Here is a 24,912-nt window from a genome sequence, read left to right on the forward strand (position 1 = left end):
AATTCAACTACTTCCATTCCATCGCATGCCAAGAACTCAGAATTAATGTTATTTTTCAGTAGTGGTTTTTTTTTTTTTTTTTTTTTTTTTGCGGTACATGGGCCTCTCACTGTTGTGGCCTCTCCCGTTGCGGAGCACAGGCTCAACGGCCATGGCTCATGGGCATAGCCGCTCATGGCATGTGGGATCTTCCCGGACCAGGGCACTAACTCGTGTCCCCTGCATTGGCAGGCGGACTCTCAACCACTGCGCCACCAGGGAAGCCCTCTTTTTTCTTTTTTAAAAATTTTATTTTATTTATTATTTTTGGCTGTGTTGGGTCTTCGTTGCTGCGCGCACGCTTTCTCTAGCTGCGTTTGTTGCAGTGCGGGGGCTTCTCTTGTTGCGGAGCACAGGCTCTAGGTGCGCAGGCTTCAGCAGTTGTGGCACATGGGCTCGGTAGTTGTGGCTTGTGGGCTCTAGAGCACAGGCTCAGTAGTTGTGGTGCATGGCCTTATTTGCTCCGCGGCATGTGGGATCCTCCCAGACCAGGGCTTAAACCCGTGTCACCTGCATTGGCTGGTGGATTCTTAACCACTGCACCACCAGGGAAGCCCCCAGTAATGGGTTTTCTTAAGGTGGTGTGATTATTTAGTATTTATATTTTATTCTCCTATTCTTTGTGTTTATAACAGTACAAGTCTTTAAAGCAATACAATAAAATAACCTTTCTGGGTAGAAAGAGTTACTACTCTGAACATTTTACTTACCCAAGATCCCAAAGAAATAGAAAGATCTATTGAAAATTAGATACTAGTAGTAACTTAATAAATTTAATATAATTATGTTTCTGTTTTGCTGCCTTATTATCCCATGTAAGAGAAGGATATTAAAATTGTTTATTTTTTTCTTTTTTCAGGCAAAAGGCAGGATTGTGGTAATGCCAGGTATTTATTTATCTATCCGTTTACTAGTGTAACACTATAGTGAGGAAGAGCAAAAGAGGCAGGACAGTATGGGGGGTAGTATTAGTACATGGCATTCAGAAAGAATATATAATTTGATTAAAATGTTTAAGATTGGGGGATCTGTGCTGCAATTTAAAACTATATGAGGAACACTCTAGTAGGGTTTCGCTCAGAGAAGAGCAAATAAGGATTGGGGTTTCTCCATGTTTGCTTTCCCATAGTATACAATTTTGTGAATGTAGATGTTCATTTCTGGTGAGGCACACCAAGTTTGATGCTGCTACACTGCATTAGGGCCAACTGTCCTAGTTGTTGACAAGGTATAAGCAAACATAGGTAACACCCCTGGATAATGTAATACTCGGTTTCTGAAAATCTTTGATCACAAAATTCTTCCTTGTAGTCAGAACAGTTGGATCACATACTTCTAATGATAACTCTAAGATCAATGAAGTACATAATGGCGCATTAGAAGTCAACAGTTTTTAAAGAATTAGATAAGATGACCTAGATCCAGAATGAGATTAATATAAAGACAATCTTAATTTTTTCTTATTAAATTTCTCAAACATATAAAAAAGAAAACAGCATTATGAATACTCATGTACTCAATTTCTATATTTAACATTTTATCACATTTGTTTCATCTTTTTTTTATCCTGAGGTATTTTAAAATTAAATTAAAGGCATTATAACATTTTCTCTTTATACGTCTCTAAAAAAATAAGGGCATTTTACTCTAACCGCAATATCATTATCACATCTATCAAAATAAACACTAAATCCCTAATACCATTTAATACTCAGCCAATACTCTCCTTTCTCTAATTGTACCCAGAATGTTTTTTATAGCTGATATCTTCAAACCAGGATCCAATCAAGGAACAAGTATTGCACTTGGTTTTTATCTTTCTTAATATCTTTTAATATAGAAGTTTTCCTTTTCTTCTTCTGCTTTAAAAAAAATGACATTTAAAAAGTTTGAACTACTTACCCAGTAAAATGTCCTAGTTTCTGGATTTATCAGATTGTTTCCTTTTGATATTGTTTAGCATGTATTTCCTAGACCAGCCTCTGTATTTTCCTATAAACTGCTTGTTTAGATTCTGGTTAAATATTTTTGGTAGGAATACTTCATGGATAATTCTGAATACTTCATATTTCATCACATCAGAAGGCATACAACGTCTGGTTGTCTTAATACCAATGATGCCAAGACTGACCAGAGGTCAAAATGGTGATAGTGAGATATAGGCCAACTTTTAAAAAGAGGCCAAACAGACAGATAGTGTCAGAAATTTAGGAAAGCTTTGACTTGTAGCAAGTTCCTGAAACATGAGCAAAAAGAAAGCATATATTATTTGTTAAGTTGAGACCCTTAGTAGATTAATCAGGGAATGTTAAAGAAACTTAATTGAGTCTGATGCATTTCCATTTAAGACTAAATATATTTATACTTGACAATACCCAGACTTAAAGACAGTTGTTAACGTAAGATTGCCTTTGCTTTATATGTAATTATTAAGTTATGTGCTATGTGCAAGGCACTACTTGGGATACAGAGTTACACAAGAAACTACTTCCTCAAGAGGCTTACAGTCTTAGGTGAAAAGATGTTATATCCAAAAATATTTGTGATTATTTAACAAACCTCACCAAGAAAATGCTAATTATATGACAGGTTCCGTGGTAGGTGTAAAAACACAGAAATGTATATGAAGTAATCCTTCTACTTGTGGAGCTCACCAAATAGATCTATAAACAAATTATAACGATTCCATGTAAGTAATTACCAGCAAGTAAAAATTCCTGAGTAAGTCAACCTGAATGCCTAATGAGTATCCATCATTGGGAAATATAAAGATAACTAGAACATAGTAGCTCCCCTCTAGGGACTTTCATAATGAAGCTTACAATATAATTTAGGCTCCAGTTTCCTTATCTTTATAAAGAGAGGATATTGAACTAGCTGTTCTTTCAAGTCCCACCTGTTAGTCTATGTTTGGAAAATGTATTACTTATGTTCTGATAACTGAGCAACGTGTGTTTCAGTGGCCAGATATTTTGTTATTTATTAGAAGGAAATAATGTATTTGTCTTTTAATCCTTACAAGTTTGTGAAGTAGGCAATACTATCCCTCTTTGGTGAAAAAATTGAGGCTCAGTGGATTTAAGTAATTTATCTAAGATCACATAGCTGTGAAGGGCCACAGTGGTAAAGCCAGGATTCCAATCTAAATCTGACTTCTCAGTCTGTTCTTTCTGCTTCTTAGGGCTCAGTGATATTACTGTACCACCAAGAAAAAGAGTTAATGAGTCTGAAAGAGTGTGTAAGTCAAGTTATTTTAGTAGCTTGAATAGCTTGAGATAAAAAGTACATATTTTAACGGTCATTTAAAAATATGTATTGAATACGTCTTATATATTAGGAGAGAATGATATCAAGATGAATAAGCTGATTTTATATTTATAATCTGGTATCAGTTCAGAATATTATTCTTCATATACAGACATTTAAGAGATTGTTCATTAAAACAAATGAGTCATAAAATACTTGATTGTGCAGTTTTAATAAAGTAGAATCAAATTCTTCCGTAAAATGAAACAAAAAGTTGATATTATAATAAATAAGTTGTATAACACCTTGCATTATTCCCATTGCCAGTGAGATCTGTGTGTTCATCAAATCCTGGGCCAGAGAAAGAACCTTGGAGGTTTTCTCTTTGAGATACATTTCTGAGGCTTTGCTTTTGTGACTTCTTCCTCAAGTCTATCTTACCTTTCATTTCAATTTGATTTTGCTTTAATTGAGGGGAAGCAGGGCTAGAGCACTCAGTGATTTTCCTTGCCCTGGAGTAATCTTTATAGATTTAAAATCGGTAACATATAGCATTGTTATATAAACCAGTGGGCATGTAAAATTCTGTCATAAAGGTGCTTTGACCTTATCTTTTGTTCTTCAGAGTCTGTAGTCTTGCCTTTTCATCATTTTTTTTCTAAATTCATTCTAGCTGAGTAAAGAGAGAATAATTCTCAAATCAATGAGAAATTTCAGTATGGAGGTTCCAGGTAGAGTTGGCAGTCATATTATTCATTAAATCTTATATGAAAATATATTCTATTTAATATATTATTTATTCTTTCCAACAGGGGGTGGCATAACAGACAGAAATCTACAAAGGATCCTTGAGGGTTCAGGGGCTACAGAATTCCACTGTTCCGCTCGGTTGGCTAGAGATTCAGGAATGAAGTTTCGGTAAAAATATATTCTTTGACTCCTGCAAAAATGAATGCAGTTAATCTTTACTTCCCCAAACAGGAAAACCTTAGTTGATGGCATGATTAATGAATGGAATGTTGTGATTAGTATGTAAGTATTACAGTCATTTTTGAAGTTTTTTAACTGCAGAGTGGTTCTTTTCCTGCCTTAAATAAGCAGGCTCTTCTGAACACAGGCTAACCTTCAAAGCCTTAAGGCATTGCTGAACTTAGACCAGTTAATAATAAATTCTAATTCAGCAGCTAAGCTTCAAATGAATCAGATATGTATGTGTGGCTATTCACCTGTGATTTCCTTTAGCAAAGTTAATAACTATGGTATAAGGATGGAAGAGCTGTAGTCATTTTTATCTTTCCTACTGTTAATACTTAAGTCTTTCCTCACCTTTGCTCTCTATTTTCAGTTATTTTATTTTTATTTTTTAATTTCTTTAAATTTTATTGTTTTTGGCCACGCCGCACAGCTTGTGGGGTCTTAGTTCCCCCAACCAGGGATTGAACCTGCGCCCTTGGCAGTGAAAGTATGGAGTCCTACCACTGGACTGCCAGGGAATTCCCTATTTTCAGTTATTTGGAAATTATATCACTATTAAGGAATTTAAACTATTATGTGTTCTTTTTATTATACTTGAGAGGACTCCTATATTTAATAGTTAATTGTTGATTATTTCTAAGTTGGAAAAAATGAAATGTAAAAGAAGCAAGAGCCTTAGAATTTACAACTCCAGATATAAAATCAAGTATACTATCTGATAGATTTAGATACTAGATGTTTCAAGTAATTAATAAAAATTATAAAATATAGTAGTTCAGGGTCCTTGACCTAACTTTGTTCTTGAGCCTTGAAATTGCCTATAAAATGAAGTGCCAGTAGGAGGGCTCATTTAACAACTTATGTAATTATCTGTTCCTTTATTACTTCTATTGCAGAAATTCCTCTGTTGCTATGGGAGCCTCTCTTTCTAGATCAGAATATTCTCTAAAGGTAACAGATGTGACCCTAGTAAGGACTTTGAATGCTATTGCAAAGAATATTCTGGTTTAGCCAGACCTCTCTGAGAGAGATGGATATCACTGGACAAAGGTAGAAGAATAGTCTACAGTTCTCTATGACACAGCTTTAACCTTCTCTGGCCAGGACAGTCACAGTCTTTGTTTTAAGTCTTACATTACCATGGAGAATGTTTCCAAGAAGAAAAAGAACTTGAAACAGATAACAGTCATTTCCTTTGCTTAATCTTGTCGACCATCTCCATCATCATGGTTAAATCTGGCCTACGCTTCTTCCACAAATGGAGGCTTAGTCTGTTTTCAGTGGAATTAACTGATGAACTGGGAAAATTCAACTGCAAAGTATGAACATTCAACTCAGATGTGACTTCATGGTCAACTCAGTAGCAGTATTTTGCCTTTTCATTTGTAAAATAAAAATTGCCATTCTATTATGGTAGAGTCTCTTACTCATCTGTAGCCAAGCATTAAAGGGAGGATTTTTTTTTTAGTTTTATTTTCTCTTTTTTATTATGTACCTTTTGGATCCTGGGCAGGATACTAAGGATATAGAGTAAATGGTATAGCATAAAAATTCCTAGACTTGGGAAGTAGGATGTAAAAGTTCCCAGACTTAGAAAGGCAGAAGTGATCTCTGTTGTTCATCAGGTTACTTCTGCCTCTGCTCCCAGATAGAGAAATGGCTTAACTATGAGGTTCATCTGACAATGTACAAAGATCTATAGAGAACTGGGGGAGGTTAGGAAGGTTATCAGAATAGCTGTTTCTTTCAGCTGAGGCCACAGATATGGAGACTGGATTCTAGTGATGAAAATTGCTTTTCCTATGGGCAGGTCCCAAATGGTGAGGTTCATTTCTAGTTTTTTCTGTCACTTCCATATTTATTATCTCATTTTACACAGACACCGCTCTGGTAATAGAACTGATGCTTCTGTATTAGGAAAGTAACTGAATCATAATACGAAGAGCTTGCCCTTGGTCATGAGGCTAGTTAGTGGAGCCTCTATAAATAGCATGCACAAACTTGGGTACCAATGAATGTGTATACCAAAAGCCTTCCCTTTCTTTTAATGTGCCCCTTCCCTCACTTTTATTTATTTATTTTTAAAAGATTTATTTATTATTTATTTATTTATTTTGGCTGCGTCAGGTCTTAGCTGTGGCACGTGGGATCTTGTTGAGGCATGTGGGATCTTTTGATGTGGTGCGCAGGCTCTTCGGTGTGGTGCACAGGCACCTCTCTAGTTGTGGCGTGCGGGTTTTCTCTTCTCTAGTTGTGGCGCGCGGGTTCCAGAGCGTGTGGGCTCCATAGTTTGTGGCATGCAGGCTCTCTAATTGAGGTACGTGAGCTCAGTAGTTGTGGCACGCGGGCTTAGTTGCCCTGCAGCGTGTGTGATCTTAGTTCCCCGACCAGGGATCGATCCTGCGTCCCCTGCATTGTAAGGTGGATTCCTTACCACTGGACCACCAGGCAAGTCCCCCTTCCCTCACTTTTAAATCTTAACTTCTTTCCTCACTTTTTCAGGTACGATTTCAACATAGAATATTTGCCAAGGAATTTATGAGAAATGAGAGGCAAACTATTTAAAAACTAATAATAACCTCAGTGTTTTCTGTTAATATTGGTTTCTGTTAATATTGGTTTCTGTTAATAGTTTTAATATTGGCTTTGGAATATAGAAAGAGACATGTAAGTATCATGTACACATGCACACACATCATGTTTAGTATTTTGGCCTAACCCTCCCCCATGCTTGGACTTCACTGTATGATCCTCCAGAGATAAGAGAAGGCTATGTTATTATCTCTATTTTATTTAGACAGATTAGCTAGGGATCTGAGAGGTGCTATGAATTGCTCAAAATTTAATAACAAATGAATGTTGTTTACAAGACTTGAATGCTAGGCTACTAACTTCTAAGTCTTATGCTTAAGGATGCTTCTGGTATCTGGATGTAGTACAGAGAGCAATACTCCTGGGCAAATCAGACACACCTGGAATCATATCCTCACTTCCAGTTTAAGTTAACTTAATTTTTTGAACTTTAATTCGTTTATGTTTAAATCAGGACTAATAACTAAACTATGGCTTCTGGTTTAAGGATATATTAAAACACCAAGTACATAGTATGTACCCATTAAAGTTCTTTTCTTCTAGGTTAGTTTCCTAGTATCAGTCTTTGATAGTTTAAAAGTCCTCCCAGGAAGCTAGGCATTGAGTACTGAAGCCGATAGTTTGTGCCCTCCACTATGTGACTATAAAAGCATAAGGTAACCCCTTACCTTGATTTTTTCTTTCTACACATAGTCCTGTTTTAAAATATTTACTCATTATTCCATGTATATATGTCTTCTCATCAATATTATAAGTATTTTGAGACTAGGGAACCATGTCTTCATATTTTTATATATTTCTCATTACAACCATCAATTGTGTACTCATACTATTGATTTACTTTGCTAGTGGAAAAAAGCACTGGATTGAGAATCAGGATTACTGACTTCGGGAACTATGCTAGATATCTTCAGTTTGCCCCATCGAGATCCACTTTTCACTTTGTTCTGTAAACTGAGTCCAGCAACATAAAAAAGATTACAGTAAGTCCCCTACATATACGAGTTGTAGGTCCAGTTTGTTCATAAGTCCAGCAAAGTTAGCCTAGGTACCCAACTAACACAATCGGCTATATAGTACTATACTGTAATAGGTTTATAACACTTTTCATACAAATAATACATAAAAAACAAACAAATATAAAAAATAAAGAGAACTTTTAAAATCTTACAGTACAGTACCTTGAAAAGTACAGTTGTACAGTACAACAGCTGGCATGCAGGGGCTGGCATCGAGTGAACACCAGGCAAGAAGAGTTACTGACTGGAGGAAGGAGAGGAGGTGGGAGATGGAAAAGTTGAAAGATCATCAGCAATAGGAGACAAAGGGCAAGCTGCAAGTTCACTCACACGTGACATTGATGGCACAGGTTCTGGTTCCTTGCTGGATTCAATTTTATCTACCCTCCTGAAAAAACAATCCAGTTATGTCTGGGTAGTAGCTCTTTTTTTATCATCATACCAGTACCAGCTACATCACCACTGCTTTTATGCTTGCTTCCAGACATCCTGGGCTTGAAATAAAGATACTGTACTACTATACTCTAAACAGAACTGTACAGTAAAGTACACAAAAGCACAACCACTTGTAGAGGATGCACGCATGTGACAATGTACACCAGACAGGTAAACTAATTTACGTGATTAGACATGCGAATGCATGTTCACATCTTTGAAAGTTTGCAACTTGAAGGTTTATATATAGGGGACTTACTGTGTACTCTATGACCAAATAGGATTTATACCAGGAATGCAAGGCTGGTTCAATATCCAAAAATCAATCAATGTAATGCACCATATTGATAGAATAAAGCACAAAAGTCACATGGTCATCTCAACACTTAAAAAGCATTTGACAAAATCTAACACCCGTTCATAATAAAAACACTCAGCAAACTTGGAATAGAAAGGAACTTCCTCAACCTGAAAAAGATCATCTGTAAGAAAACAGAATATATAGCTAACATCAAACTTAATATTTTCTCCCTAAGATCAGGAACAAGACAGGAGGTCCACCCTTACCACTTCTACTTAACATTGTACTAGAGGTCCTAGCCAGGGCAATTAAGCAAGAAAAAGAAATAAAAAGCATCCAGATTAAAAAGAAAGAAGTAAAACGTCTTCTATTTATAGGTGACACAATCTTATATATGGAAAATACTTTTGTGTGGAAAAGAATCCACACAAAAATTTTTTTAAGTTGAGCAAGGTTGCAGGATATAAAAATCAATACACAAAATCAGTTGTATTGCTACACTAGCAACTAACAATCCTAAAATGCAATTAAGAAAATAGTTCCATTTATGATAGCATCAAAAATGACAAAATGCTTAGGAAAAAATTTAATCAAGTGCGAGACCGTACATTGAAAGCTACAAAGCTTTTTTTTTTTTTTTTTTAAGTTTTTTGGCCGCACCCAACGGCATGTGGGATCCTAGTTCCCTGAACAGGGATCATACCTACACCTCCTGCATTGGAAGGCACAGTCTTAACCACTGAACCACCAGGGAAGTCCCTACAAAGCATTTTTTAAAGAAATTTTTAAAGATCTAACAATAAATAAATAGATGGAATGACATCCCATGTTCATAGATTGGAAGACTTAATATTGTTAAGATAGCAATATTCTCCCATTGGTCTACGGATTCAAGGCAATCCCTATTAACATCCCAACGGCCTTTGTGGCAGAAATTAACAAGCCGATCCTAAAATTCATCTGGAAATGCAAGGAACCCAAAATAGCCAAACAATCTTAAAAAGGAACAAAGTTGGAGGACTTATACTTCCTGATTTCAAAACTTACTACAAAGCTACAATAATTGAGACAATGTGTTACTGGCATAAAGATGAATATATAGCTCAATGCAATAGAATTGAGAGTCCAGAAATAAACCCTTTTACTATAGGCAATTGATTCTTGACCAGGGTGGCAAGATAATTCCCTGGGGAAAGAATAGTCTTTTTAACAAATGGTGCTGGACCACTGGATATACACTTGCAAAGGAATGAAGTGGGACCTTACATCATGTACAAAAGTTAATTCAAATGCACCATAGACCTAAGTAAAAGAGCTAAAACATAAAATTCTTAGAAGAAAACAGTAATAAATCTTTGTGAGCTTGGGTTAGGCAAAGCCTTAGATACGACAAGAAAAGCACAAGTCACGAAAGAAAAAATAATGCTTCAAAGGGTAACATCAAGAAAGTGAAAAGACAGCCTACAGAATGGGAGAAAATATTTGCAAATCATATATCTGATTAGGGGCTTGTATCCAGAATGTATAAAAAATGCTTAGAATTCAACAATAAAAAGACAACCCAGTTTTAAAAATGGATAAGGATTTGTGTAGACATTTCTCCAAAGAAGGTGTACAGTTGGCCAACAAGCACATGAAAAGATGCTCAAAATCATTAGTCATTAGGGAAATGCAAATGAAAACCCCACTGAGCTGCCACTTCCCACCCACTAGAATGACTATACCCCCCAAAAGACTGACCATTATCAAATGCTGGCAAGGATGTGTAGCAAGTAGAACTTTTGTGTGCTGCTGGTGGGATTGTAAAATGGTGGAGCTGCTTTGTAAAATAGTCCGAGAGTTTCTCAAATGCTAAACATAGAGTTGCTATATGGCCCAGCAATTCCATTCTTAGGTTAATATAATATATAGCATAATATTATATAATATTATATATATATATATATATATATATATCTCCAAGAGAATTGAAAATATGTCCACGCAAAAATTTGTACATGAATATTCCCAGCAACATTACTCATCTTTCCGAATTAGAGAATAACCATTTTGCAACCCCTAATGAAATAAATCAGTCAGGGACTGTTAATGCTGAAACCATTAGGTAAAAGGTTGATTGGGGACTGAATATCCAAATGGTGCCAAAGTATCACCCTATGGGTTATTTGCTAGTCATGAACATAGAAACTTGACATTATAATGGAGCTATATGGTTGTTACCATCTTAACCCAGTAATCAAATTTAACATTACCAGCAATGGAAGAGTATACTGCTGAAAGACAGGTTTTGAGGGGGGAAGAGGTCAGCCAGTGTGTATAACCGGTGTTAGGAAATTGCAATTGGGAAGTCACCCAGGTGCCTCAAAGAAGAGCTAAGGGTTGGACCACCTGGAAAGTGGCTGTAACAAAGTGTGATGGTTAGTTATTGATCAAACAAGAGTGAACTATAAACAGCACCAGCTCAATACGGTGACTAACCATCTCAATTTTCTTGGAACTTTTTAAATTTTACCATTGAAAGTCCCATATCCTAGGAAATTCCTCTGTGCCAGGCAAACTGGGCAAGTTTGGTCATCCTACCAGATCAGTAAAATTACCTTTGCCTCTTTTCCTCGGGTCATCACCTCCCTGCCCCAATCCTGGAATTTGTAGGGGAGAAATTGAATAACAAGGAAAAATGATAAAAAGAATGACACTTCCCTCCCCAGCAGTAGCTGGTCCCTGAGCCAAGAAAGGGGAGGGACTTTAAATTGGGTGTGAGTTTCTTTTGTGGGTGGTAAAAATGTTCTAAAATTGATTGTAGTGATGGTTGCACAACTCTGTGAATATGCTAAAAACCACTGAATTGTACACTTTAAGTGGGTGAATTGTATGTAATTTATATGTTAATAAAGCTGCTTTTTAAAAGTAAATGTGAGAGAGTTTTAAATTAGATTAAATTAGCTTGGACCTTTTAAACCTGAGATGTGGTCAAGGGCAGAGAAAGAGTTTTGTTACAGCATGGTTGAAGACAATGGTAGAAGCAAAATATCATTTCTTATTCGTTTTGTGTTTAGTTTACATCTCTCAGTAAGATGGCTACACTGGTTGAATGGATTTCTGTTCCCTGCAACTGAGTTGTGACTAAGACACCTGAAGAATATTCATTCCATCTGTTCCTGTATAGATGCTAAATTTTATCCTTGGATAAAATCACAAAGAGCTCTGTGTTTGGATTGCATTGCTCTAGTCCCTCATAGAATTAAAAAAAAAAAAAAAAATCAAACCACATTGGCATTATGCCACTGGTCTATATTGGAAACGTAATAGAAGACAGTTGTATAAAATACAACTGTGTTGTTGAGGTCCTAAAGGAGACATTTTTTCTTAAGTGTTAGTCTGGGGAGTAGCTGGGCTTCTGAACAATTGGTTTGTTTATATCTTATGTATATGGAATTACGTTGTTATCAAGACATTTTATTTGCCTATCTTTTCCTTTCTGAAGCTGCCACTGAAAGATAATGCTTTCCTGATAGGATTGTCAATCATATAGCTCTCCCTGCTCATGAGAGAGGGCACATTTACCCAGGCTAACCAGTTAGAGTGCCTCATTCCTTTGTCCACATTGTTTAGTCTAGAGATGGGAACACAACACAAAGAGGGCCAAACAGAATCCAACCAAGGATTTTTTTCTGGTGTTCTCTTTTCACTAGAATCACTGGCTGTAAGATCTGTGAAACCATAGAGCTTTTGAGGCCATCTTTGCCAGCAAGTGAAAAGAGGCCACTTGAGAATGAAACCAACACACAAGTAAATGTCCTGAGAACCTTGTTTGAGTTTCTGGACCCATCTGTGCCTAAAGCGAGTTACATTCACAGAGTGTTCTATTAAATGAGCCAATAAATTTCCTTTTTGTATTTATGCCTGTTTGATTTGGGTCTTTGACACTTGCAACCAGAAGAGACCTGACTGATACAGCTACTGATTCAGAGTTCCTCTTTCAACTGATGGAAGCTCAGAGTCAAACTTGTATCCCACAGGTAAACAGGATCATATTGAATAAATTTTGTGTAGCGGGCTTGTCCCTTGTTTTATCTTTTTCTATCCTTTTTTTCCCTTTACTCATTTTATCTTGTTATATTTTGTGTATTTTTGTAAGTTGATTAAAATCCTTTTTATAATAAGACACTAAATAGTAGACATTGTTTCCCATATTATCCTGAATCTGAATTGGAAAAAAAAACTAAGAGTTTATTCCTAGTGGACATCATTGATTTCCTACCGAAACTTTCTCTCTCATTTCTTCTCCCAGTTCTGATTTTGTTGTAGCAATCACTCTGCATGTAGCCCATGTAATTTAGGAAAGGCTGACCTCACCCACAGCTTCAGGTATGGGCCTGAGTAATCTAGGGATAACCTTATTTTCCTTGTCAGGAATTGATTCAGAAATTTGGGCCATTGGGATGCCAGGAGAAGGTTGCTAGTGGCTTCTATTTCTAGGACACTTGCTGAAAAATGACCCTTTCTCTCTTTTCCTATATGTTATGTGTGAATATGAGTCTTGAAACTTGCAGCTGTCCCACTACCTGTTTGAGAATAAAACTGATGCCAAAAGAGAGCAAAGCCAAAAGAATGAGAGGGAAATGGAGCACAACCATTGGAATAAATCAACCCTGAGAACTGCATTATCTCTGGGCTTTTGGTTAAGTGAACCAATAAATATTTTCATTCGAACCACAGTAAGTTGGGTGTACCCTTTATAAGGGTTCTAATATAATTGGAGAATGAATTTTTGGCAATGTTTTTTTGGATTCGACCAAAAGCAAAGACAACAAAAGCAAAACTAAGTGGGGCTACATCAAACTAAAATCTCTATACAGCAAAGAAAAGCATCAACAAAATGAAAAGGCAACCTATGGAATGGGAGAAAATATTGGCAAATCATATATCTGATAAAGGGTTAAAATCCAAAATACATAAAGAGCCCATGCAACTCAATAGAAAAAACAATTTGATTTAAAAATGGGCAGAAGAATCGATCCAAATAGACATTTCTTCAAAGAAGACAAAGCAAAGTTCAATAGGTACCTGAAAAGGTGCTCAACATCACTAATCATCAGGGAAATGCAAATCAGAACCACAATGAGATATCACCTCATACCTGTTAGAATGGCTATTACCAAAAAGACAAATTATTGTTGGTGGGGATGTGGAGAAAAGGAAACCCTCTTGCACTGTTGGTGGGAATGTAAATTGGTGCAGCCACTATGGAAAACAGCATGGAGGTGCCTCAAAAAATTAAAAATAGAACTACCATATGATCCAGCAATTCCACTTCTCGGTATTTATCTGAAGGAAATGAAACCACTATCAAAAAGATATCCATGTTCATTGTAGTATTATTTACAAGAGCCAATACATGGAAACAACTTAAGTGCCCATCAATGAATGAATGGATAAAGAAATTGTAAGATGCTGTACACCTAAAACTAACACAACATTGTAAATCAACTATACTCCAATAAAAATTAAATAAAATAAATCATAAGGTACATACACACATACATACACATAGACATAATGAAATATTCAGTCATAAAAAAATAGAAAGAAATCCTGCCATTTGCAAAAATATGGTGGGATGGATGGACCTTGAGGGAATTATGCTAAGTGAAATAAGTCAGAGAAAGACAAATAGTGTATGATCTCACATGTGGAATCTAAAACAAAAAAGCAAACTCATAGACAACAGATTGGTGGTTGCTAGAGGTGGGGGTGGAAAAAATGGGTAAAGATGGTTAAAAGAAAAAAAATTGGAGAGTGAGTTTCCCTCCAGCAGTTGCTATGAATGTTTCATAGCAACCTTCTTGCGTAGGGTTAAGAACTTTCCAAATCTGTATACAGTTTGAAAATTGCAAGGGAAGTCCTATCTTTAGAAAAACAATCTTACTGGTAACCACTGGCTTGACTGAGCTCAAAGTCCTCTAAACCTCTTTATAGCTTAATTAAAACAGTCAGAGTTTGTGACTTCCCTGGTGGCGCAATGGTTAAGAATCCGCCTGCCAATGCAGGGGACACGGGTTCGATCCCTGGTCCGGGAAGATCCCACATTCCTTGGAGAAACTAAGCCCGCATACCACAACTACTGAGCCCGCGTGCTGCAACTACTGAAGCCCACGTGCCTACAGCCCGTGCTCTGCAACAAGAGAAGCCACAACAAGGAGAAGCCTGCACACCACAATGAAGAGTAGCCCCCGCTCACCACTAGAGAAAGCCCACGAACAGCAATGAAGACCCAAAGCAGCCAAAAATAAATAAAATTAAATATTAAAAAAAAAAGTTCAATGAAGTTCAGACACCTATCTTAGAGAATACACTTTATACTTCAAAATTGCTCTGAAGTCAATTACAGTTTATGTGTTTGAAGATAGGAAGGACACCCATAAATAATTCATCCTATTTGGAGATCTTTCAACCCATTCACAGGGGTCCACTCACAAGATGCCAAAGAGATGGCCCTTCCCTTTATAAATCAAAGAGGAACCCAGGTCAAAAGTAATGATTATGAGAATAGCACATTTTATTTATGTAGCTCATATCCATATGCCTAGCACTGTACTTGCTGCTCTGTGGATACAACCTCCATAGTGAAAGAATTTAAAGTTGAAATTATATGATTGAAATTACAGATTTTTCCTTTAAATAAAATATGGGGCTCTTCAAACTCCTTTTGCAAATACCACTTGGTAATCTCTCTCATATATGTCCCCAAGATAAGTAAAAAAATTAAGTGCTATTAAAATCACTTCCCAGATTTCTACATATATGTGTGAACAAACATGAACATCCAGAGAAATGCATTTTTTACAGTCTTGGCATTAGGCTTAAAGATATTGTCCAGCAAATTTTCACTAATTTGGCTATTTTCATGTTCTTAATTCACAAAACTGTCTCTAATAATAATAATAGTACTAGTCCAATCATAAATTATAAGAATGCATTTGGTATTATGAATTTGAATAACTTCCTAGTAAAAAGGCCAGTGTATGTTAAGGTAGTGCTATCTCTTACTGTGATAAGAATAAACTCAGCTCTGTCTTAACAGGTTGTTTTGGTACTGTTTTGGAGGAATCAGTATCCACAGAATTCAACACCTTATGTATACTTTCTTTTAGCTTATCTTCTTCATTCCTCCAGTTCTTCTGAAAGCAGCCACCATTAACAATTTCTTTTGTATCCTTCCAGAAATTTTTATAATTTACTCGTATTTAATTGCTGGTAAAGCTATGTGGTTTTCCATGTGATAATTACTATTTATATTGCCCTTCCATGTTATTTTTATCAGATGTATTTCCTGTTTGGTTGCTTTCGTATTAGTACAGGTTTCCCTCAGTATCTAGGGGGGATTAGTTCCAAGACCTCTCTGGTCTGGATACCAAAATCTGCAGATGCTCAAGTCCCATGTATCTAGTGTAGTATTTTCCTGTAACCTACCCACATCCTCCTGTATACTTTAAATCATCTCTAGATTATCTATAATACCTAATACAATGTAAATACAGATAGTTGTAAATACAATGTAAATGCTATGTAAATAGCTGCCAGTGAATGGCAAATTCAAGTTTTGCTTTTTGGAACTTTCTGGAATTTTTTTTCTCAAATATTTTTGATCCGTGATTGGTTGAATCTGTGAATGTGGAACCCAAGGATACAGAGGCCTGGCTGACTGTATTTGTTTTATAAAAGTCTCTTGAACATTAAAAAAAAAAATTGTGTAGACACTTTCTGTTTTCTGATATCACTTTTTTTTTTTTTCCAGGACTCAGAAGAGTATTATTCTCTCCAGGGCACATCTTTTTATGCTAGCCCATTTTATTCTCTTGTTTTATGACCTATCAAAAATATATTTTATGGGCCTCCCTGGTGGTACAGTGGTTAAGAATCCACGTGCCAATGCAGGGGACACGGGTTCAAGCCCTGGTCCGGGAAGATCCCACATGCACGGAGCACCTAAGCCCATGTACCACAACTACTGAGCCTGCATGCCGCAACTACTGAAGCCCGTGCGCTGGTAGCCTGTGCTCCACAACAAGAGAAACCACCACAGTGAGAAGCCCGTGCACCGCAATGAAGAGTAGTCCCCGCTCGCCGCAACTAGAGAAAGCCTGTGCGCAGCAACAAAGACCCAACGCAGCCCGAAATAAAACAAACAAATAAACAAATTTATGGAAAAAAAAGATTCCATGTCTTCCTTGAAGACATTTAAAATTTATTAATTAATTTATTTAATGAGATGATGTGAAGTAAAGACCTAAATTAATTACTTTTTTTTTTTTTTGGGCCCCTCCACGCAGCTTGTAGGATCTTCGTTCCCCAACCAGGGATTGAACCCAGGCCAGGGCAGTGAAAGCACCAAGTCCTAACCACTGGACCACCAGAGAATTCTCAAATACTTCTTTTTTATTCTAATATGCTTCTGTCTAAAAAACATCAAATTGCTCATCCAATTCTCTCTAGTTTGTCGACAGCTAAAAGCTTATTCTTTGACTCTACCAGGAACATTATTCTGTACTGTCAATAACTTTTACTATTTTTTAAAGTACATGTTCTTTTTAAAAACTACATCTTTTAGTAGTTGACTCTTTTTCTGGTAGGCTTTAAATCTAGTTCAATGAGTTTATTAATTATTTAAATCTATGCTTTACAATTTGTTTATTCTTCCAGAAGAATTTCAATATATTTCAGGTTTTAATATTAAAAAAATATGTTTACCATAAGTAAAAGTATTTTAAAAATTAATTACTTGTACATCCCTTTTGGTCTCTGGTTATTCTAAATTTTTTTGTTTTAGCAGCACAAAAATGTACAGATTATCTTGGGAGAGTTTGGAAGTAATTATTTGATTAATTCATACTATAGTTTTTAGTTTATGCTATAGGAGATGAATGTTAGACCCAATTAAAAAATACAAAGGGAAAAAATATTTTTACTGTTACCACTGGATATCTATTTTAAGATATTGCACAAGAAAGAAAACCTTTCTTAAGTTCATATGTAATCATTAACTAAAAGTATGCAACTCTTTGGTTATCTTGAACATTGAACTTTTGTAGATTCTTCAAAGTAACCTAAATGCAACCACTTGTTAATCAACATTTGCTTACTAAGTAGAAGTGATAGAGCATATTTTTCCCTGAGTCACTATGATCACATGTTCCCTTCTACTGAATTACCTCTATGCAATCAATTATTTACAGAAGACACACATTGAGCCATTAAGAAGAGATTTTTGGAAACCATTAAGAAGAGATCTGGGAGAAATCATTTTACCTAAGACCATCAGAGCTAAAGCCAGAATCCAGCCAGGTTTCCTGACTCCTTAACATGCTGCAGTCTTTCTTAGTACAGTCTTTAAATATCAATTATTACACTTTAAAAGAGAGAATTCACAGCACACCTCGTCTGATAGAATAGGAGCTTTCCTGAAAATGTGCATGTATTTGATATATTCAGATTACATCTTCAGGGCAGTAGGAGAGCTTGTGATTTAAAGAAATCCTGTGGTGTATCCTTTGGTAAAGGGAATCATCACACTATTTTTGTCTTTGTGTAAAATTTTATATACATTAAATCATAAAATCTTGGAGATCTTCTAGTTGGACTTTCTCCCCAGAGCATATTTTCTCCAGTCTTTTCTACCTTGTAAAGGTGTGGGAGGACATCTGTTGATGTTTTTGCTGTACCAATATGGAGGATTATTCTTTGTAAGTTGTGGAATGTAGGACAATTTTCTTAACCTTTCTGAACCTCAGTTTCTTATTTGGTAAACTTGGAGTAAAAATACCTATCTCATAGGATTATTGTGAGGATTAAATTACATAAAAATTTTAGAGTGCCTAACATAGAAATGTATTTGTTATTTAAGAAACCCATGTAAGATTGACATATAAGATGTCCATTAAATGTGAGTTCTCTTAATGCCTGTAGATCATCGATAAAAATGTTGAAGGTGCTGAAGCCACTGCAGACCCTTTTGGAATGCCAGTAGAGATCTTCCTCTGGTTATATCATTTATATCATTCTGTTAATTTATTTGAATATACAGTGGTTCAAGCAATTAAAGGTCCATGTAAATATGCACTCATCCAGTCCATAGAAAACATGATGTATCTTGTCAGGTGCCTTGCTGAGTTCAAGATACGCTACACCTGCTGCCAAAAAAGGAAATTAAATTATGTCAAAGAGTGTCCTGCCTATGTTTTCCTCTAGGAGTTTTATAGTATCTGGTCTTACATTTAGGTCTTTAATCCATTTTGAGTTTATTTTTGTGCATGGTGTTAGAGAATGTTCTAATTTCATTCTTTTTATGTAGCTGTCCAGTTTTCCCAGCACATATTGAAGAGACCGTTTTTTATCCATTGTATATTCTTGCCTCCTTTGTTGTAGGTTAATTGACCATAGTTGCGTACGTTTATTACTGGGCTATCTTGTTCTGTTGATCTATATTTCTGTTTTTGTGCCAGTACCATACTGTTTTGATTACTGTAGCTTTGTAATATAGCATGAAGTCAGGGTGCCTGATTCCTCCAGCTAACAGTGTCTTTTGCAGAGCAGAAACTTTTAATTTCAATAAAGTCCAGCTTAATAATTTTTGCTTTCTTTCATGGGTCATGCCTTTGGTGTTGTATCTAAAAAGTCATTGCCAAACCCAAGGTCATCTAGATTTTCTCCTCTGTTGTCTTCTAGGACTTTTATGGTTTTGTGTTTTATACATTTAGGTCTTTGATCAATTTTGAGTTAATTTTTGGGAATGGTGTAAGGTATGTATCTAGATTTTTTTTTTTTGGCATGTGGATTTCCAGTTGTTCCAACATCACTTATTAAAAATACTATATTTTCTCCATTGTATTGCCTTTGTTCCTTTGTCAAAGATCAGTTTACTATATTTATAAGGATCTATTATGGGCTTGCTTTCTGTTTCATTGATCTATTTGTCAGTTTTTTTCCATCATATTCCTGAAGTCAGATAGTGTGAGTCCTCCAACTTGGTTTTTCTCCTTCAATATTGTGTTGGCTATTCTGTGTCTTTTGCCTTTCCATATAAACTTTAGAATCAGTTTGTTGATATCCACAAAATAAATTGTTGGGATTTTGATTGGGATTACATTAAATCTACAAATCAAATTACAAAGAACTGACATCTTGACAATAGTGAGTTTTCCTAACCATGAACATGGAATATTTCTTCTTTGAAATTTTTCATCAGGGTTTTGTAGTTTTCCTCATATAGACCTGGTACATATTTTGTTAGATTTATTCCAAGGTATTTCTTTTTTGGGGTGCTAATATAAATGGTATTGTGTTTTTAATTTCAAAATTGACTTGTACATTGCTGGTATATAAGAAAGTGATTGACTTTTGTATGTTAATTTTGTATTCTGCTACATTGCTATAATCACTTATGAGTTCCAGGAGCTCTTTTTCAATTCTTCTGGATTTTTTACATAGATAATCGTGTCATCTGAGAACAAAGACAGTTTTATATCTTCCTTCCCAATCAGTGTATCTTTTCTTTCCTTTTCTTGTTTTTATCCTTAGCTATGAATTCTTCAGTGTTGAAAAGATGTAGTGAGAGGGACATCCTTGCCTTGTTCCTGATCTTAGTGGGAAAGCTTCTAATTTCTCACCATAAGTGTAATGTTAACTATAGGTCTTTTGTAGATATTCTTTATCAAGTGAGGAAATTCCCCTCTATTCCTAGTTTCTGAAAGTTTTTATCATTAGTGCATATTGGGTTTTTTCAAATACTTTCTCTACATCTATCTATTGATATGATCATGTGATTTTTTTCTTCTTTAGCCTGATGTGATGGGTGACATTAATTGATTCTTTTCTAAGAACTTTTTTTAACTGTACAGGCCAAACACAACACTTATAAAGGCTGAATTCAGCCCACGGACCTCCAGTTTGCAACCACTATTTGAAATATTTACTTATTTATTTGGCTGCGCCAGGTCTTAGTTGCAGCACGTGAGATCTTTAGTTGCAGGATGTGGGCTCCTTTAGTTGCAGCATGTGGGCTCTTAGTTGTGGCATGTGAGATCCAGTTCTCTGACCAGGGATCGAACCCAGGTCCCCTGCATTGTGAGCGCGGAGTCTTAACCACTGGGCCACCAGGGAAGTCCCGAGATTAATTGATTTTTGAATGTTGAACCAGCCTTGCATACCTGGGATAAATCCCACTTGTTTCTGGTGTGTAATTCTTTTTATACATTGTTTGATTTGACTTGCTAATATTTTGTTGAGAATGTCTGTATCTATGTTCCTGAGAGATATTTGTCTGTAGTTTTCTTGTAATCTCTTTGTCTGGTTTTGGTATTTGGGAAATGTTGACTTCATAGAATGAGTTAGGAAATATTCCCTCTGCTTGTATGTTATGAAAGAGACTATAGAGAATTGGTATATTTTCTTCTTTAAATGTTTGGTAGAACCCATCTGGGCCTGGCGATTTCTGTTTTGGAAGGTTACAAGTTATTGGTTCAATTTCTTTAATAGATACAGTCCTATTTAGATTGTCTCTTCCTTCCTGCATGTTTTGGCCCACTGTGTCTTTCAAAGAGTGGTCCATTTCATCTAGGTTATCAAATTAGTGGGCATAGCATTGTTCATAGAATTCCTTTATTATCCTTTTAAAGTCCATGAGATCTGTAGTGAGGTCCTCGCTCTTCATTTTGTTGATGTTGTTGTTAAATATTTATTTATCTGTCTGGCTGTGCCAGGTCTTAGTTGCAGCACACAGGATCTTTTAGTTGCGGCATGCGGGATCTTTTAGTTGTTTCACGTGGGATCTAGTTCCCTGACCAGGGATCGAACCCAGGCCCCTCCCACATTGGGAGCGCAGAGTCTTAACCACTGGGCCACCAGGGAAGTGCCTCTATTCATTTTTGATATTAGTAATTTGTGTCCTCTCATTCTTCTTTATTAGTTTGGCCAGAGGCTTACCAATTTTTAAAAAATCTTCACAAAGAACTAGCTTTTGGTTTCATTGATTTTCTATTTTGGTTTCCTGTTTTCAATTTTATTGATTTCTGCTTTAATTTTTATTATTTCTTTTCTCCTGCTTACTTTGGCTTTAATTTGTTCTTCTTTTTTCTATTTTTCTAAGGGGGAAACTTAAGATGATTGATTTTATGTTTCTTCCTTTCTCATACATGCATTCAATGCTATAAATTTCTAAGAACTGTTTTTGCTACATCCTACAAACTTTGATAATTTGTGTTTTCATTTTCATTCCATTCAAAATATTTTAAAATTTCTCTTGAGATTTCTTCTTTGACCCATGTGTAATTTGGTATAGTGTTGTTTAATCTACAAATATTTTGGCATTTTCTAGCTACCTTTCTGTAATTGATTTCTAGTTTAATTCCATTGTGGTCTGAGAGCAGTATTGTATGATTCCTATTTTTTTGAAATTTATTGAAGTGTGTTTTATGGCCCAGAATGTGGTATATCTTGATGAATGTTCCTGTGAGCTTGAAAAGAATGTGTATCCTGCTGTTGTTGGATGAAGTAGTCTATAGATGTCCATTATATGTAGTGATTGATGGGATTGTTGAGTTCAACTATGTCCTTATTGATTTTCTGCCTGCTGGATCTGTCTATTTCTGATAGAGGGGTGTTGAAGTCTACAACTATAACAGTAGATTCATCTGTTTCTCCTTGCAGTTCCATCAGTTTTTGTCTCATGTATTTTTTTTTTTTTTTTTTGCGGTACGCGGGCCTCTCACTCTTGTGGCCTCTCCCGTTGCGGCGCACAGGCTCCGGACGCGCAGTCTCAGCAGCCATGGTTCACAGGCGTAGCCGCTCTGTGGCATGTGGGATCTTCCCGAACCGGGGCATGAACCCGTGTCCCCTGCATTGGCAGGCAGACTCTCAACCACTGCGCCACCAGGGAAGCCTCTGTCTCATGTATTTTGATGCTCTGTTAGGTGCATAGACATTAAGGATTGTTATGTCTTTGTGAAGAATTGACCCCTTTATCATTATGTAATGTCTCTCTTTAATCCCACATAACTTTCCTTCTTCTGAAGTTGTTCTGAAATTAATATAGCTGTTCTCACTTTCTTTTGATTAGTGTTAGCATGGCACATCTTTTTCCATCCATTTACTTTTAATCTATATGTGTCTTTATATTTAAAGTGTGTTTCTTATAGACATAGTTGGGTCTTGTTTTTTACTGACTCTGACAATCTCTATTTTAATTTGTATACTTAGACCATTAATACTTAAAGTGATTACTGATATAGTTGGATTAATATCTACCATATTTGTTATTGTTTTATACTTGTTGCCCTTGTTCTTTGTTCTTATTTTTGTCTTCTACTCTTTTTGTCTTTTTTTTTTTTTTTGGCCATGCTGTGCAGCTGGTGGGATCTTAGTTCCCTGACCAGGGATCGAACCCTTCCCCCCTGCAGTGCAAATGCAGAGTCCTTACCACTGGACCAAAGAATCAGAGATTCTTTCCTTAGCTGTGTCCAGTCTACTAATAAGCCTATTACATGCATTCTTTATTTCTACTCATTTCTATTACAGTGCTTTTGACTCTAGCATTTCATTTTGATTCTTTCTTAGAATTTCTGTCTCTTTGCTTACATGGCCCATCTGCACTTGCATCCTGTCTACTTCATCTCTTAGAGCCCCTAACATATTAATCATAGCTGTTTAAAATTCCTAGTCTGATAATCCCAACATCCCTGCCATATTTGAGGCTTGCTCCGTCTCTTCAAACTGTGTTTTTTGCCTTTTAGTATGCCCTGTAATTTTTTCTTGATAGCTGGACATGACATTCTGGGTAAAAGGAACAGCTGAAAATAGGCCTTTAGTAATGTGGTGGTAAGGAGTGGAGGGAGAGGAAATGTTTTATGGTTCAGTGATTAGATCTCAGCCTTTTTAGTGAGACTGTGCCTCTGGACTGTGAACTTCACAAGTGCTTCTCAGCTCCCTCCCTTAGGTGGGACAAGAAGGCTAGAGTGGGCTGGAGTTGGGTATTTCTCTTCCCCCCAGGTTGGTTAGGCTTAACCCAGCAGATTAAGCTCTGGTTAAACAGTTTCTTCTGAGGGCAGACTTTAAGAAGAAGAGAATGCTCTGGTATATTTCAAATGGTTAATTTTCCCCTCCCCCTGCCAGAAGCATTAGGAGATTTTTCTCTGACATTCACTGTGAGAACCTCCTCAAGGTAAAACTCACAAAAGTGTGCGGGGTTCCCCTATAACTGAGTCCCCGTGGATCTTTTTGATATTTCAGACTTGACTGAGACTCAGTCATCCAGTGGAGATTTGTGAACAAGGTCTAGAAGCAAATGAATGCCATCCTAGAGGGATTCACAGAACTGCCTCCTACTGATTTGATTAAAAACGGTGATGAAAGTGAGCTTTGCAGATGAAAGGAGTTGCTGATGTGCAGCCTTGGCAACGTGGACGTGAACGACTGGAGACAACATTTATATACAAGAAGGACTACTGCCCAGACCACCCTGTCATTCAGTGGTTCTGGAAGGCTGTGCTGCTCATGAACACTGAGAAGCATATCCAGTTTTACTGCAGTTTGTCACGGAAACATCCTGAGTACCCAGGAATGGATTTGGTTCCAGTGGTCCCCAGCTGTTTACAATATAGCAATGGAGAAGTCCTGGAAAACTTCCCAGAGCTCACACATGCTTTAATCGCCTTGACTTATCTCCACCTGAAACCTTTGAAGATTTATGAGAGAAACTTGTGGTTGTGGAAGATACACAAGGATTTGAAGGTGTGAATTAAGTGCCCCCTGCCTTGGGATGGTTGTTTGTGGAGCAAGTCCTGCTTGCGCTTTTGTATTTGCCTAACAGACTTGGCAGAGGCAATGGCAGAATAGCAGTTGCAGGGAGTGGCTCCTGGAGCAGAGCCTTTGCTCATGCACTTGTGTAACAGAAAGTGGGGTCCAGCTGCTCACAGCTCAAAAGCCAATAAAGAGGCAAGGTTGGTGGAAAGGAAAGTTTGCTTTATTTTGGTTGCCGGCAACCGGGGCAGGGGGTGGGGGGCAGGGGGTGGATGCCTGTCCAAAGGCCAACTGCCCCCCACTGACAATCAGTGGGCAAGAACCTTTATAGACAGAGGGAGGGGGCTACATGCAGAAGCAGCAGAGTCAGCTCTGACAGTCATGTTGAAATTGGCCATCAGTGGTCTGATCAGTGTCATCTTGATTGTTTTAAGTACAGTTAGTCTTTAGTTCCAGGGTCGGTTTGTTCCTATTTCTTCGAGGCCAGTTCTCGGAACTGTGGCAGCTTAAGTC

The 24,912-nt window shown here is 36.7% G+C and overlaps 2 protein-coding genes across 5 annotated transcripts in view; both read left to right on the forward strand.

The window, feature by feature from the left end:
* CUTC (cutC copper transporter) overlaps nucleotides 1-23,883 on the forward strand; it is a 51,544-nt gene extending 27,661 nt beyond the window's left edge. For 3 of the 4 annotated variants that reach the window (XM_089898024.1, XM_089898022.1, XM_089898023.1), the window contains exons 7-9: nucleotides 899-926; nucleotides 4,098-4,203; nucleotides 16,406-23,883. In XM_089898024.1, the coding sequence (XP_089754150.1) occupies nucleotides 899-926; nucleotides 4,098-4,203; nucleotides 16,406-16,622 (351 nt within the window). In that variant the 3' untranslated portion in view covers nucleotides 16,623-23,883. Of the gene's footprint in view, nucleotides 1-898; nucleotides 927-4,097; nucleotides 4,204-5,156; nucleotides 12,627-16,405 lie in introns of all 4 variants that reach the window. The other variant, XM_022569088.3, reaches the window with a different exon arrangement.
* An 11-nt stretch (nucleotides 23,884-23,894) lies between these two features.
* Nucleotides 23,895-24,912, forward strand: part of ABCC2 (ATP binding cassette subfamily C member 2) — an 80,938-nt gene continuing 79,920 nt past the window's right edge. The window contains exon 1 of the mRNA XM_089898026.1: nucleotides 23,895-24,390. The gene's annotated coding sequence lies outside the window, so the exon portion shown is untranslated. The remainder of the gene's footprint in view (nucleotides 24,391-24,912) is intronic.

The sequence above is a fragment of the Delphinapterus leucas genome, chromosome 16 (genome assembly GCF_059928025.1).
Source record: "Delphinapterus leucas isolate spDelLeu-1000000601 "Yukka" chromosome 16, BTC_Dleu_Yukka2, whole genome shotgun sequence".
In the NCBI taxonomy this organism is placed as follows: Eukaryota; Metazoa; Chordata; class Mammalia; order Artiodactyla; family Monodontidae; genus Delphinapterus; species Delphinapterus leucas.